This window comes from Garra rufa, chromosome 5, assembly GCF_049309525.1.
Source record: "Garra rufa chromosome 5, GarRuf1.0, whole genome shotgun sequence".
NCBI classification, from domain to species: domain Eukaryota; kingdom Metazoa; phylum Chordata; class Actinopteri; order Cypriniformes; family Cyprinidae; genus Garra; species Garra rufa.
Window position 1 is genome coordinate 25904138 of NC_133365.1, and position 17912 is coordinate 25922049.

A 17912-nucleotide genomic window follows, 5' to 3' on the forward strand; every position below is an offset into this window, starting at 1 on the left:
TTGGCAACAGGACTGACTGTGACAGAGCTGCTAGTGGGCGGTAATTAAGAATCATGTGAGCGAGAGACGGCTGTGAACATGAGTGTGCGACACACACACACACACACACACACATACATACAGATGCAGTCCACTGAAGGCACAGATGCCAAATGGATTCTTAATGATCAGACTACGACGTCATCCCTATTTACCACCAAACTGTTAAGTGACCAGTAATGATCCTAGAGTTCTTTAACGAGCAGACAGTCTATGGTTTCAAAGAGAGAGTAACTCTAAATGCTTTATGATATGGAAATATTGAAAATGTTGTTCTATTGTTTTTTAAACTGATGGTCACAGTTCTACATTAGTAGGAAGCAACCATCAGTTGCATCAACAATTTAATGATAACCAATGGATTTATCATTTATCATATTTTTCACATTTTTACAGGACTGAGGCTAAAAATACACAAATTGTGTGTCTATGGTCTCTTTATTTTTGTAAAAAATATTTTTTAATTTAGAAGTTAGAAGACCTAAAACCACAATTTTATTGTTTTAGTCCTTAACATGTCAGATAGAAGTTAGAAATAAATGCTTTCATTTTTAATTGTCTTCCCTATATTGTTCCAAAAATATTAACGTGACAAGGTGTGATGGAGTTGAAGTCTGGAATACATTTGAGGGGCTACATTACTTTCAATTTTAATATTTGGTTTTGTTTCTCTCTCATATTGTCCCCTTATTTCTGTGTCAACATATCTGCATGCCCAAAACAGTCTTCCTGCTGCAAATCTAGGTGCATTTTCTGATGTATGATGCTTGTCAAAGTTTAAGTGGACATATTACATTAAAAAAATCTATTTATAACAAAAAATATGAGTAGTCATGATTTTGGTAAGTATATTTTTGCTAAAACCAAAACTTTTTTTTTCATTAAAATTTATTATAAATTAAGTAAATAACTCAACCCCTTCACAAGTTTACAACCCCGTAACAATTAGAAATACATTTATTTGTGACGGGGTTGAGGTTTTTTAATATAATGGCCACTGCTCCTCATGTAGTTAGGAGAGTAGACCATATATGGTAGCAATCTAATAAGTACACTGTATATACTCATGGATTAAAATAAAATGTTAAAAAATAATAATTTTTCATCTTAATTTTATGTGACAGGGTTGAGTTGTTAAGCTTGACAGTACCCTCCCTGACCATAATGTCCTTAAAAATATGAATAAAAAGTATGATACTACTAATCATTTTCTGCACTATTAAAGTGACCTGAATGATGTCACTTCTGGTAAATTATGTCACATATGAGCAAAGTTTAAAATATTATAGCCGTAGAATAATTACTGTGATGGGGTTGAGTTCAAACTGAGGGACATAACTTTAAAGTCTGTTTTTTATCAAATATCTTGCAGCTTTAAAGAAAAATATTGTTCACAAGAAAGGAACACAAATAAATGCTTAATGTATTGCCAAAAATCTTAGACACTATGTGCATTTTAGAAACTCTGGAGGACTGAAATATTATAGAATCCTAGCAATGATATATATATTCTTCCAACTTTGGACCATATATATATTATTTATTCTTTGGAGTACTTCTCAATAGTATGTTTAGGTTGTGATCAATAAGAGGACTGTATCCTATTTAAAGTCTGGATAATTTGTAAAGCTGACCTGTATGAGATGAAATACAATGATGATGAAAAAACTATAGTATTTAGCCTGAGAGTTTAGTCAATGGAGCTCTTAAAATAAGTGAGATATTCAAGTGTGCAATTTTCTCTTTTTCTATTGTGCTAATACGCTGCAAAGCCCTTTGGGAAGATGTGTTAAATGGAAAAGAGCCCTTCAGGATGGATTCATTAATATTCACAATTCTTTAGAACTGTCAAGACTGTATTTACAAGAGCTTCTGCTAATAAGAACAACATGAAAACCTGTTTTTAATTCAGTTTATTGAACAAAATATCTTACAATGTCTTGGATATACATATATACAAATATTACATTATGATAAAACTTCACTCTGTCCTCAGTCTTGACAACCATCATTCAATGCACTTGAATGTGTTAAGAAAATGTCAAATACACATCACCAGTTTCCAAAAATCTGAATATAGAAAGCACAAAAAATAAGAATTTCACCTGGAAAGACATACTTAACTGTCAACACAAGAAAACATATCTGTAAAAAAAAAAAAAAAAAAAAAAAAAACCATCAAAAATACAATTTTTGCAGTTTTAAAGCAGGTATGAAATATACCTGAATTGACCTCCCTCAAAAGGTTTTATAATGTATTGTTCCATGCAAGAGCGAGAAACCCTTACAGACACAGAACAAATATATGAAACAGTGGCTCTGATCCTGGTGACTTCCTGTCATCAACAGTGCTCTCAGATAACATAGACATCTGTCTTCTCTCCCAGAAGCCAATACGTTCTCATTTTGCCTTTACCCTAAAAGAGAGGAACGGCACAGATCAATAACATGCATCAATGAGCACTCAAGACAGCTTGCTGAAGGAACTAATCAACAATGACCATATGCTCTTTCCTAATGAAAATACTAAAGAATATAAAGAATCCTGCTAAGACGGACAATGGAAATTGGTGACCTAGGCATTTACTCAGTTTGGTAAGAAAGGCCAATATCAACACAAATATTTTTAGATTTCACTGGACTTAGGTTGTACTGCGTGTAGATTTTTATTTATTTATTTTTAAATCTGAACGTGATAGGAACAGATTATTTTCATTTTGGTGGAAAAATTTTATACAGAATTTTTGTTGAAAGCATATTGTGAAGACAATCCTCAAGGAATCAAGGATTTAAATAGAATCAATCAGAAATCTTCTAAAGAACTGAACAAAATTCTACTGGATGAACTAAAATACTGCATTTTGAAGAGTTGGATATTGTTTAATCTTATGGAAATTCTGTTTTTTAAAAAAGCATTTAATATTGTACTATGAAATATTCTAAAAACACTCTAAATTATGTGTGTTATATTGGAAAAAGAAAATTACCACTGATTTTTTAGGAACTCATACAAAATAGCTGACACAAACAAACAAATATAATTTTAAAATAATTTCATGAAAAATATTTATTCTCTCACGTATATATGTACATGGTTTATTACTTCAGAAAGCAAGCACAACTAAAACTTCATACCTTCATCTCCACGTCTCCTCGCAACTGGAGTTCGAAATAGCCGAACTCATCCAGCACCTCTTTGGTGGCTGAAGACATATGTATCCTCAGAGCTGTGGAGGAAATGATAACCATAAATAGTCAATAGTCAACAGGGAGATGAAAACTGTCTTCATTTACTCAAACGCATGTTTTTTTTTTTTTTGTACAACGTAAAAGCTGCTCATTTCCATACAACAAAATCATACAGTGACTAGGGGCTGTTGAGTTCCAAAAAGGACATTAAAAATTTGGTATTCATTATTTGCTAAACCTTTCCTTCTGTGCTAGTTTAAAAATGTGAAAGTTTAATGAGATTTGAGGGAATATTTTTTAATGAATAATAGCTTAAATTGCAACACAAACTATTGTATGATTTCAAAAGACTGTATGGATTACTTTTACAGTATGATACTGTTATGTCTTGGTCACTGTATGCTGTCGCTGTACAGGAAAATCTCCCTGTTTACTAGTAGAAAGGCTCTGTGTTTGAAATGAAATGAGGGTGAGCAAATGAAGACAGAATTTAATTTCAGAGTGAACTATCCCTTTAAGAACCACAGCCAATCAGTATAAGTGCACAGCTGTGAGTGAGATGACACCTTGATAAAAGATGATTCACCATATTTAAGAATAACGACCGACATACTCAGAGGTCGCATTAACCGAAAATTGTTAGTCATTAACAGAATTTTTTTAGAAATGACGGAAAAATCTGAAGGCCGTCCATCTCTTTGACAGATTACAATGAGGATGATCTATTGTTTGTAGCTGTAATTCCCACTCCTGTCTAGTTGGTGGCGAGTGCGCTCCAGTGTGGCAGCAGAGCACTGGAGCCAGAACATAAACGAAACTGTCACGAATCTTTTGCTATGAGTTTGATTCAGGCCCGTCGCCAAGGGGGGGCATTGGGGGGCAGTGCCCCCCCAAGTGACTCGACGTGCCCCCCTGCCCATGACCGCGATTTAACTTACTTTTGAGAACGAAAAACATTGATCTAGCATTAAATACTGCCAAACAAATCATCTAGCTCTAAAGGAGCACTAATCTCTACAACGGTAAACTAATATGAAGCTAATAACTAATCGTTTCTGTAACCTTTTTTTATGCACATTTTGGGATATTGCATAAAAACGCTGGATGGAAACGCCAAGATGCGCATGAATTCTAAAAATGCGCGTAAAAACCTATTTATTAAGTAGGATAAAATTCTTATCCGGTAAGAAAACGTGCATAAACTCGATGGAAACACTTTTACCTAATACATTACTTGATGCGCATCAAAAATTTGACATGTGACTTTGCGATCTGATAGCATAACTGGACCAACCAACTGACCGATCTCATTGAACAGCACCTTCTAGTTCCGTCATTTTAAAATGAAATGGAAAGTCTCAAAGTGCTTCATCATAATAAACTCCCAGAACTGTTTTCCCAAACAGCAGGCTCTGAAAATAAGATAACACGACTGCATTTTGTCTGCACGCTCTGAAGCTCGTAATTTATTGTATACAAGAATGATCATAGGCTATAGCCTACAGTGCCTTCTCCCATACTACAGAAAATTTATTTTTTATTCGTGATATTTAGCGCAAGTTAATCAGGAAGTGACAATTTTGTTCTCTTCAACTCACTGGATGGTAACAGTGCTTTATTCGCAAATTTTTATGCGATATTCTAATTTTGCGCATAAGTTTAATTAACTTGGAAACACTGGCGTAGCAAGCAGGCGGGCACACACTGCGCATGGGATTCTGTGTAGGAAGAAAAACTAAATAAAAAAGGTAAAAAAGAATAAAATAAATAGTCCTAAACGAAATTTGTTTCACTTAAATAATTAACATATTATCAAACCAAAAAAAAAAAAAACTGTGCGACATGTCTACACTGAGTTCTGGTTCATTTAGTGACCGCGCAGCAAGCTCAAGGAAACAGAGAAGGCTGAAAGCCCACACTTTTCTTTATTTTACGAAAGCTGTTTTTATAGTGAGTGCAAATATAAGTTAACCTTTTACAGTTCGGAATAATGTCTTATTCTTATCAGTGTAACCAAAAATGACATATTTTAAGTTGGTTCCGCTGTAAGGAAAAAAATCTAAGCGATTGCGCCGAAGCCTCTAGATGTGGAAAATATTTGTAGCTATTCTTGCCGAAAGATGCACATGTGCGTTTCAGTTTCTCTTTAAATTCGTATGTTTAGACTTTTGTATGGTGTTTATAACGAATGCCATTATAATTTGCGATTTATTTCATAATGTTTATTTATAAATTTGTACTATAATTTTGTAGCTGCTCATATTTTCAGATTTTTATGTTCGTCTGTCTGAATAGGCTAATTTAAAGGATTTGTCGACAACAACAGTTTTTTTTCTCTCAACACAATTTTGTCTGATATGTGTATAGCAGTTTTTTTTAAATTCATGCAGCAAATGTTTTAAAACTAGTAAGTACGTAAATACGTTTTTTAACATTACATGCTTTGAAGGAACTTTTAACTGTAACTTTTCGGGTAGTTTAAATGTAAAACATTGTCATGAATTCGTTGTAAATTACAAAATTTATTGTTATAGGCCTATATAGATGGAAGAATATTGTTTTAGCATATAGTTGCATGTAACATTATAGTGATGTATCGATAAATATTAGACAGTGCATATGTTAACAGCCTACACGATTCTTTAAAAAATTCTCCTTTTGCTCAGCTGCGCATACAATCTTAGCAGACATGTCTGTGATCGGCTATTGTTCAGCGCTGCAAAAACATGCATTAAAATATGTTTTAATATAGAACTTTATTCAAGTTAATGTTTTATGTATAATTATATATAAATTATTATATATAAAAAGTGTGCCCCCCTATGAAAACGAAATGCCCCCCCAATGAAAATTTTCTGGCGACGGCCCTGGTTTGATTATGGTTTGATTACATACAGGCGACTACACAGAAGCTACAACGATCTATCATGCCACATTAAATAGCGCCAAAACGGTATTTATTGCTTGAATTTCCTAATGAAATCGACATAATTTGAAATTTGAGACTTGAGACAAGGTGTGGTGTTGAACATGAAAAGTTAAGCAGTCTCATCTGTTTATCTGTTCTCTTCAAAATAAATGCCTATATTGTAAAACTACATTGTCCTGAAAATGTGAACAAACATAAATGCAATTAAACGTGGTATTAAAATTAAAATATTAAAATTAAAATGACGGGTAATAATGGATTATGACAGAATTTTTAGGACCCTGTCCGTCAAAATGACAGGCAATGTTAAAGTCTAACGCAACCTCTGGACATACTGCACATATGGAGCAATGAGCAAACTGTCCTGTCTATAGTAGGAATAGCATACTGCTCTTAATCTGAAACATGCTCTATAAGGTATAGGCTCCTTACGGCTAAGTGTGCATTAAGCTCCACCAAGCTGTAAACATATTATTACATGCTATAAATCAAACCGGATATTGGATCCTGGGTCCTTGTCACTAATTATTAAATATTAATAAACTCGACCTCAGGAAGTGGATTGTGAGTCAATACTTGTGGTAAGACCCATGAGCAACAGCTGTTGCTTGTGAATTGGTGAAACACATATTTAAGTACAAGCACACAAGTATACAACACTACTGAGCCAATTTGTTCCAAACCCTAGTGAGCTGCCTCACTGTATAGTGTCCAAAGAGGCAGCTGCCATCTAAGGCATCATCCTAACCATCAAAGAAGTGACTGATTTAAAAAAAAAAAAAAAAACATTATAGGCAGCGACTCTCTCGTAGATCACTTACATGCAGTGTGTGAGAATATCAACACTTCAGGGTGATTACACTGGAGTTTGCTGTTAACAAGTTTCTAAACTAACAATGTGATACTTTAATAAGCACAAAAGTTTAAAACTCACAACAAACTCAGAGCTGGGTATTAATTGATTACATATAATTACATTACACATTACATCGTTATTGTAGAAGATTATCCTGTTTAAATCAATGTGTATGTGTGTGTGTGCAGTTTGGGAAACCTTGATGTAATATAATGTTTAATGCACTTCATGTTGTTAATTACAATGAAAGGTATATATTTTCTCACTCTTTGTATTTTTACATTATTGTACAAGATTATCCTGTTTAAATTAATGTGATAAAGGAGGTCAAAAGTAATCAAAAAGTAATCTGATTATATTACCTAAAATCTATCATGTAATGGATTACATTACTGACTACAATTTTTGTCATGTAATTTGGAATCAGTACCTGATTACAATTTGTAAGTAATCTACCCACCTCTGCTTACAAATAAGTTGCAACTTTTGCTTATACTACTGTTCAAAAGTTTGTTAAAGAATTTATATACTTTTTAACCTCAAATGATCATTTTGTCTCGTTTCTGCAATGCGCATGCGTAATCTGTGTGATCCCATTAAATACAGTTAGGGTATGCCCTTTGAAGCTGCATGTAAACTGCATTTTGGAAGTTTAAACTGAAGAAGTTTAAACTCTTTCTTTACGACTGAAGAAAGAAAGACATGAACATCTTGGATGACAAGGGGGTGAGTACATTATCTGTACATTTTTGTTCTAGAAGTGAACTAATCCTTTAAACTCACCAAATCTTATTGAACAGTAATATTGTGTAACATTATTTAAACTAAAAAAACAACTGTTTTCTATTTCAATATATTTTAAAGTGTACTGCAATTTTTCCTGTAATGGCAGAATTTTTTTGCAGCCATTACTTCAGTCTTCGGTGTCACAAGATACCTCAGAATATGCTGATGCTCAAGAAACATTTCTTATTATAATCAATGATGAAAACAGGTGTGGCGTTTAATATTTTTTTGGAAGCCATGATACATTTTTTCAGGATTCTTTGATGAATAGAAAGTAATTATTTACATTTTTGTGAAAAGGTAAAAGTCTTCCATGTCACTTTTGATCAATTTAATGCATCCTTGCTGAACAGAAGTATGTAGTTAATTTAGGGCCAGATTTACTAACAAAGCATCTTTTGGTGTTAAAACAGTACTGTCAGGATTTATTAAAGATGCGCAATGAAGAATTAGTGCTGAAAAGATTTGGACAGTTATTTTTGCACCTGACCTTATTGAATATTTAAAATTAACTATGCAATGTCATAGGGCTGGACGATAAATCGAACGATATTGTGAGGTGCGTTTAGTCAATGAAGCCGGTACTTTGATTAGTAGTAAATCTCCATCACGTGCGTTCCGCTCAGGTTCCGCTGGAGCGGCAATTAATACACAGAGATGTGAATCTCTGACAAGCTACGCCAAATCGCGCTCAAAATCGAATGCGAATCGAATGCGATTTTGAGCGCGATTTGGCGTAGCTTGTCAGAGATTTACGTCTCTGTGTATTAATTGCCGCTCCAGCGGAACCTGAGCGGAACGCACGTGATGGAGATTTACTACTAATCAAAGTACCGGCTTCATTGACTAAACGCGCCTCACAATATCGTTTGATTTATTGTCCAGCCCTACAATGTCATCTACTAATGTTTGTGCTCATCAAATTACTGGTATTTGTGCCATTAACACCCAAAAAAGCATGTCCGCAGTAGGCGGTTTTCATTTTGGAAATAATCTGGCTGCGTCTGTGTTGAATTGTGCTTTAACACATTTGCCCTGTTTAGTAAATCTGGCCCTTAGTCTAATGCTGCATTTTCATAGTGTGGAAAAATCTGCATTCTGAATAAAGATCAAAAATGAATTTGTGTCACAAACCCTCTCCTGCAGACTCCATGCGGGATGCCGTGTTGACAGTATCTCCAAATAAACAGTACCGGGGCATCTTAAGACCCACTACACCAGCACAGACAGGGCCTGCTCAACACACACACACACATGCAGAAAAGAGGGAGATTAATTCACTGCAGGAATCCAGAAACTGCTTATACACAGCCCTAATGCTTCCTGACAGGTTGAAAAAATCAACTGAAGAAAAGCAACAGGCTGCAATGATCACATATACTGCATATGACATGAGCACCTTACATCTCAACTGCACATCTGCTTATCTAAGAGATGCATACATATACTCCGGTTGAATCAGAAAAAATATCAATGTTAAAAATAACCTTACATAAATAGGCAACCTCTTATGGGTTACTGTACAAATATTCATGTGCATTTGTTATCCACAGTGATTACTTGGCCTGAACTTGCTATGGTTTTCTCAACACTAATAAACACTTCAAAGACTTTCAGCCTAAAATGAATGAATATTATTAATGCAATCTGTGAAACAGTCACAATACCTGTGTGGATTCCTATTCGCAGCCGTAGCTGATCGTTGGGTCTATGTCTGATTTTGAAGGTTTTAACCTGTTCCAGTAAAGCCAGTGACATGCTGGCTATCTCACGTGCATGTAGCTTCCCATTCCTCACAGGCAGACCTGAGACCACCATGTATGCATCACCGATTGTCTCCACCTGCACATCAGGCACACAATTGTAAGCTTTCAAAAAAGCTGATTAAAGTTATGATGAAAGATGAAAGTAATAATAACAAATTACAATACAATATTTTATGGAAAAAATACAATGATTGCACTGCCTAATAAAAGACACTTACCTTATATACATCAAAATTATCAATGATGGCATCAAAGCATGTGTACAGATCATTTAACAGTGTCACCACCTGAACAAAGTAATAGGAAACAAATTGTCAAATTCTAAAGAATTTACAGAACTTATGAAAAGTACAGTGGAATGTTGTGCCCATCTGCCAATTGCTTATGTATATATTTGTATTTAAACCAATAAACCAGAAAAAAAGAATGCTCAGAAAAGTTGCATGCTCCTTTAAATTATAAGACATTTGAGGCAATACACTTGACAATAACCCCACTAACCTCCTATCTATAATTAAAATCCAAAGTACTCTGAAAGTGTTGGAGGATTGGAGGAATAGAGGATTTCTTTGAAATCGGCCAAGATACAAAACATAATTGCTCTTCATTTTCTTCAAAATTCATTACTTTCACTATTCAGACGAGACTTCTTCCGATTCCAGAACCTTTTTCTATTTACTTTTTTTTCCACCTTTTTTTTAGGTATGATGAGAACTTAACAGAAAAAGTTCTACATCTGTCTACATCAGTTCAAACAGAATGTATAATGAAAGTCTATTGTGTCTGCAGCTCTGCCACGTCTCATAGAGGTTAAGCTAGAAATGACTGCTGTGATGTTTTTCTGCTTGAACTCCCAATGGTTCCCTCAAATTAAAATACTTTCTCCCCCCAGCCCCATCCTCTTCCCCATCCCATCCCTGGATGTACGCCCAGAAAGAGTCCTTACAGAGAAACATACTTGCATACATAGAGCAAAAAATATGATAAATTAACCATGTAGGCCAACTTCATTAGTGAAGTTGTCAGGCTATATCCTTAATCACTGAAACATTGATGGATTTTATTTTAAATATATTTGAACAGCTGTTAAACTGCCTTGTGATCCAAACACCATGATGGTTCAGTTTAGTTGTCTGCATTTGGTCTAATTTCTGAGTAACTTTCCAAACTCAGTTGGTCTGAGTTCAGATGAGAAAGCTAAATAAATCTGCAACAATATCCTCAAATGTCTCATAATTTAAAGGAGCAAACAACTTTTTCAACTGTAAAAAGGGAATGTTTTAGGCCTTAATTTAACCTCTCACACTGATTCCAGAAACCATGTTTTAGGCAAAATAGTATACTGCAGTTTAAGATTTATTACATGGAAAATGAAGGTTGTGACTGTTGTTATTTTTGCAAATTAATTTAAAATCTCTTCTTTGCAAAACATTATGGATGTCTGGCACAAAATTTATACTTATATACATTATACATCAAGTAAGAATATATGACCATCTTGGGGCAAAACTTCAAAAAGTGATCGTCATGTCAAAATACATTGGAATGAAAGGAAAGAAATGTCTTTTCTGTGGCTCAGAGAAAACAAGAATGCTGCAGTCTATATCTCTGACATTATGAAGTTTGAAATGATGCATAGTGCTTGAATAATCATAAAATATTGTAGGACAGTTGCATACTAAATATGGTTATGTTCGATCCAACCACAGACAAACAGATCAGGCAAAAAATAAAGTATTTGCATTTATCATTGATTTAGTTGTTTTTGCTGAACCAAACATTCCCAGTGAAATATGCTAGATCATGGTAGTGTACTGCATCATCCACAACCTAATCATAACCAACTTAACTTGCAGTGAATTGCCTCTAATATTTTTTTTAATAATATATATAATATATATTTTAAAAATATACAGTGCCTTGTAAAAAAGTATTAACACCCCTTCATCTTTTTCACATTTTATGTTGCTGCCTTGTGTTAAACTGCTTTAAATTACTTTTTCCACATCTGTCTTCACTCTATACACCATAATGGCAAAGCAAAAAACAGGTTTTTAACATCTTTGCAAATTTATTAAAAATTAAAAACTTGAATGATTCCATTGCATAAGTATTCATACCTTATCTGGGACAGTTGAAATTTAACTCAGGGGCATTCATATTGCTTGTATTGTAGAGTGAAGGTAACCTATGGCAAATTCAACTGAATGGATATGATTTGGAAAGGTACACACATCTTAATAAAACGTCTAACAGCTGAAAACGCATATCAGAGCAAAAACCAAGCCCTGAGGTTAAAAAAAAAAAAAGAAAAAAAATTGCCTGTAGAGCTTTTAGTGTGCTGGTAGCAGCCTCATGCTGTGGGGCTGTTTTTCATTGGCAGGGACTGAGGGACTCGTAAGAGTAGAAGTAAAGCTCAGTGCACCAAAATATTGAGAATGGTCTGGCTGCAGATATGCACTTGCAATTTCAGACTTGCACTCTAAATGTTTTCCTTCCATAGAAAATCATTAGGTCTATAAATAAAACACATAATGGAGCTTAATGGATGAAGACAATGATATAAAAGGGCTGTACAGATATTTTTATATGGGAAAATGCGAATAAGTGTAAATGGTTTTCTACGGGAAGAAAGCACTTTCTCCAACAGATGAGTTGCAGGACCCTGTATTTTATGGTATTAAATTAGTTTTAATCGTTTAACCACCACAGCGTCTTGTCTCCATTGGCAACACGCATGATTTGTGTGATTGCAAGTGACATTGCGGGTAACAGAGAGTGCAATTGGCGATTACGAGTGACACTGTAATTTAGTTACTTTTGTCTTGTCTTCACCACCTGGCTACTGTTGTAAAATGTTAAAGATTCAATTTAAAAAAAAAAGACTGCAAGTGACGCCACTTGCGGAAGTGCAGGTGTCTGAGAGTGTCTAAAAATGCAAGTGCAAGTTTGCAGCCAGACCCTATTGAAAATATTGATATATTCAGACTGGGCAGAAGGTTAACCTTTCAACAGGACAATGATCCTAAGCACACAGCAAGAGTGGCTTATAGTCAGCTTTCTGAATATCCTCGAATGGCCTAGCCAGAGCCGGGCTTGAACCCAATCAAACATTTCTGGAGAAACCTGAAAATGTCTGCCAGACCCCATGCAAGCTGACAGAGCTTGAGAGGTGAAGAGTTGAGGCAAAGAATGGCAGATCATTGCCAAATGTTGATGTGCAAATCTTGCACCAACCCAAGTCTGTAAAGGTGTAAAGGCTTCAACTAAGTACTGAGTTAAGGGTATGACTTATGTACTTTTGAATTTCAGGGTGGTTTTTTTATACACATTTATGAAGTTGTGACAATTCGGTTTTTGCTTTGTTATTATGGTGCATGAAGTGTAGATTGATGTGAATTTTAAACAGTTTAACAAAAGGGCACCAACATGAAATTTGGAAAAAATTAGGGGTATGAATACTTTTGCAAGGCACTGTATGTCAGAATTTTTTCAATTGTTGTAAGCGCTGATTTTAATATATTATTTGTAATTATTAACCAACCAACATATTTCTGCTTTATTTGATGTTTATCAAATTTAAATATGTTCATGTATTTTACATCATTATTAGTATTATTATAATATAACAAAGCAGAAAGTTTATTTGTATAGTGCATTTCCCACACTACAGTATAAGTTTTGCTTTAAATAAATTTGTTTTGGTTTGCCGTTTATAATAAATGTGTTCGTAATGAATGCCACTATAAAATATATTTGTTTTATACTATACATCTTTTTATTCCTGTTTAAGTGAAAGAAAATATAATGATAAAAATGTTTCATAAAAATATAATATATAAACACATATAATATAATGCACTGTAAAATAAAAACTAAAAAAAGGGGGGGCATAGAAAACAGATATTTATTTTATTAGGTGTCATTCGGGGAATGTTAATTTATGTTTTTTCACTGTAAGTTATAAAATAAAAATTGTAAAAAAATTTCAAGTGTGTAATATATAACTTTTTTATTAGTTTCACATTGAAGATACATTGAAAATCAAGGATTCAAAATCTAATTTAAACCTAGAAATAATCACAAAGTTTTAGAACAATTAAAAATGAATATGCAGACCTGTAATGGTGTACTCTCAGCAGACATTGACGTGAAGCCCACTATGTCACTGAAATAGATGGTGACACTGTCAAAGGCTTCTGCCTGTACAGTCTCTCCACGCTTGAGCTGCTCTGCCACTGAACTGTGAGAACAATTAGGTTATGATGTGAACCATGAAATTATTTTCCATACACAAGTCCAAACACAATAGCAGACATGCAGCAGCAAACTATCAGTTATTTTAACAATTCATAGTTGAAAACAGAAAATAATTCCATTTAATAAAACCTTATCTAAAAACTAAACAAAGGTATAAACAAGTCCAAAATGATTTACAGCATGTTAAAATATGGGAGCTGTGTAGAGCAGTTTTTTCTTAATAAGACTCAAGATCACTTCTGAGATCAATTAGTATGATAATTCGTTTAATTAAAGAATGAATGAGCTTGGTTAATTCCTAGCTATTCCCTTAGAATGTTAGTACTCTATAATTAGTCAGCTTGTCTGCTTCATCTTAAGCCGATCCTAAAAGTTCTTACCGCTTACATAATTATCTGAAAAACAGACTATTATCAAAGAACAATAAGCCATTTTTAGAAAAGACAAAAAATATGGTAGAAGTTACGTCATTTGCAATTTATCTAGTACTAAGAGAACTCTTGAAATAATAGATATCCCTTCTTCAATCTCCAATTAAAAGTTTGGAAACTGCATAGGAAATATTACACAACACATTTCTTACTGTGGAAGGATTTGGTAAAGAAGATTTTCAGCTTTCCGTTTCTCCTCGAGGTAGGCCTGTGTTCGCTCCTCTACAAGGTTCTCCAGGTTATTGGCATATTGTTCCATTCTGGACAGCAGATTATTGAGAATACTGGTGCTGCCTTCTCTGTTGAGGAAAAAAACATTAGACACCTGCTTCCACACATGATTTGTAATTACAGCAAATATATATGATTATAATTACAGCAGAAGATTATAATTATGTGGAATCACTGGTAACCCATTAAAAATTCAACACGATAAACTGGGGAGATTGCAGCATCTGACTGGTTATAAAATAAACATGAGAATAGCACTGAAAACAAGAATCAGAGCTATAATGCTTCATGTACTTCACAATGAGTATAACATAGCTGCATCTTATGAGGCGGTAAAATGCAGCGCTTATGATGAAGTGTGGTCGATTCTGGTTGAATCATGCACTGCTGGTGTGTGGTTTGCTGAATCATATTGTTCTATTTAGGGGTCAGAGAGCTCACTCCTACATACATGCAGCACACCCATACAGACCTGCAGGGCTGCATTCATCTAATGAACCACACTTCTCAATGCTTAATTTTTGAAGATTAATCTTTGGCAATCGAAAATAGAATATATTAATAATAACAGTTATATTAATTTAATATATGGATATTTCAAATGATATGAATACATTTAGTAATAATAATAATAATAATAAAACACAGTAATAATAACAGGCAATAATATATTGCTCATACTTAGTTTTTTGCTAATAATATAAGAAAATATTATTTCCATTGTGGTCCGCTATAAACTTAAAAGATAAAACTATAACATACATAAACAATACAAATAACATGTTTTAAACAATGTTTTAAAACTTCAGTCTGTGTGTGTTTATATTTTAGTGACAACGAATTCAAACAATTGTACTAGTTGTGTATAAAAAACTTTTTTTTTTCAGTTGCACTCTTATATCCGTATGGATAATATGATTGTGTTGCTACCCCTTGAAGCATGGTTATGAAACTAACATGATCAACCAATGTACGATACATTTATTACACGATTTATTAATCTTTGTTAACGCGCGTTAATAAAAATACAGTTGTTCATTGTTAATTCATGTTAGTTCACAGTCCATTAACTATTATTAACAAACACAACTTTTGATTCTAATAATGCATTAGTAAATGTTTAAATAATATTAATATTAACTAGGATTAATAAATGCTGTGGAAGTATTGTTCATTCTTAGGTAATGTTAACTAAAGTTGTTAACTAATGGTAACTAATGAAACCTTATTGTAAAGTGTTACCAACATTTCTTACCAAACTAAACTATTTAACCAAACCAAATTTGTATTACCAAAAAACAAATCTCTTCTCCACTGGCAAGATACATGTGTCCAGATGAGTACAAAGATGAGCTTATAATATTACCCTGAGCAATTTATGTTGACCTCTCTGTACCTTTAGTATGCTGAAAGATACTGCCTTTTTTCTTGTGATACTAATATTACTGCTGCACCTGGAAAATACACCCGGGCTATTGATTTAAATAAAGGTAAAATAATATGAATACAAGCCTCCTAATATTACATTCATATTATTGCTACAGTGCATAGAGCAGGGGTGCCCAACCCTGTTCCTGGAGATCTACCATCCAACAAAGTTCAGCAAAGTTCACAGACAACTGTGTTGGAGCAGGGTTTGAACTAAAGTCTGCAGACAGGTAGATCTCCAAGAACAGGGTTGGGCATCCCTGCCATATAGTGTAAGCATCGGTGATGATTATGTTCTGTTATATGGACTTTAATTTCTTTGACCTGGTTTTCCTGTGTTTTTTTCCTGTTTTCTATTGTCCCCTTGATGCCGCTTTCCATTTGATGAATGGACACTGATAATGTTTTGCACCTGCTCTTTGTTATGTTCCTCGTCATCATGTGTACATAAGTCCTCAGTTTGGCTTAATATTTGTTTGGTGTTGACTTTGTTTTATAGATTTATAGATGTCTGTTACAGTTTCCAGACATCTATGGAGTAGCTTCTTTGTTTTAATAAAAGTCTAGCTGCAATTAGATCCTCTCGTTCTCGTTTCCCTGTCCCACCATGACAACATTGGGATGGTATTGAGTTTAAATGTAATTTATAGCAGTTCTCCTGCAGATGACTACACAAGTCTGTCTCCTTACAATGCACTTTAGTAATTTACGATTACTCCAGGGCACTTGATCTACAACGATTTTCAGGTACTCCTTAAATTACTATGCTTTTGTGAAGCCTATCATTTTAAGTTGGCCTATATATCAGTTCTGGGATCTACTTATAGCTTACGATAAGAAATGCTGCCCTGGTTTATACTTAGATATTTGATATATTTAAACTTTGTCCAATCACTAACAAGTCTAAAAACGTCAACGAGATGCATTTATATAATGAAGACTGGGCTTAAGGTCTTCTTTTACATGAAACATACCAGGCATTTTAGTGGAACTTTGTCAATGTCTGTCAAGTGCCCCTTTGGGGAATTAACCATAAAGCTTTCACTTACATCAATAAGGACTGTTTATCAATGAGCTGTCAGCTCTAGGACAGATGCTGCATTCTGTTTAAGATATACAATGCTGCTGCTACTTCATGTAAATATAACAAATCTAAGTGCTGCGCGGCAGTATGCAGGGCTTACTTGTTAAATTTTGCAATAAAGATCTTAATGTGGCTGAAGTCAGGCCTTTCTGCAGGGTCTTCAGCCCAACAGCCTTCCATTAAGATAGTCAGCTCCTCACAGTGCAGGCTGTTATCTGTGGTGGGCCTGAAGTATGGTTTCTGGCCATTCCGCACCTTCTGGATTATTTCTGTAACAAAACCAAACCAAACACTTGTTAGTGGTGTGCAACAAATTAGTTTAAATGTACTTGATCTTCAGGGCTGTTACCTTTGGGACTGAGATCCATGCCCTCAACATAAAATGGGCCGTTCCTTAGAGCTATCTCCTGTAGTATGATCCCAAAACTGTACACATCTCCTTTCTGGGTTCCTTGAGGCGGATGCCTATCATATATCAGCAACTCTGGAGCTGTCCATAGCTTTTCTGAAAAATCCGTTAGGTAAGCAGTCACTAAATCTGGTCACATTAGGGATTTCATCAGCACTGGGCAGATGTCAATTGATGTTTCATGCATCAAAACAGAAAAACTTAGATTCTTACTTGCGTACAGTGAATGTGAGTCTTCATTTTCACAAGACGAACGGAAGCTTGCCAGACCATAATCTGTGATTTTCAAAACGAAGCGGCTATCCACCACACAATTAGATGATTTCAGATTGCCGTGGGAGCCAATGTAACTGTTATGCAGATAATTCATTCCCTGGCAGGACGAGCATTAAACAGAACATTACGTCTTTACCCACAGTTTATGGGGCAAATAAAGCAGAATTTACATTGAATGTTAACCATGTGTATTCCATATTATACTTTTCAATAATACTTTCTTTAACA

The 17912-nt window shown here is 34.4% G+C and overlaps 1 protein-coding gene across 1 annotated transcript in view; it reads right to left on the minus strand.

Annotated features, from left to right (window-relative positions):
* Positions 1-1937: 1937 nt before the first annotated feature.
* The window catches only part of npr2 (natriuretic peptide receptor 2), a 58523-nt gene continuing 42548 nt past the window's right edge, over positions 1938-17912 (minus strand). The window contains exons 13-22 of the mRNA XM_073840639.1: positions 17622-17781; positions 17349-17504; positions 17100-17268; positions 14409-14555; positions 13685-13808; positions 9784-9852; positions 9467-9641; positions 8934-9032; positions 3175-3266; positions 1938-2456 (exon numbers count right to left, since the gene is read on the minus strand). Coding sequence (XP_073696740.1) covers positions 2394-2456; positions 3175-3266; positions 8934-9032; positions 9467-9641; positions 9784-9852; positions 13685-13808; positions 14409-14555; positions 17100-17268; positions 17349-17504; positions 17622-17781 — 1254 coding nt within the window. The 3' untranslated portion in view covers positions 1938-2393. The remainder of the gene's footprint in view (positions 2457-3174; positions 3267-8933; positions 9033-9466; positions 9642-9783; positions 9853-13684; positions 13809-14408; positions 14556-17099; positions 17269-17348; positions 17505-17621; positions 17782-17912) is intronic.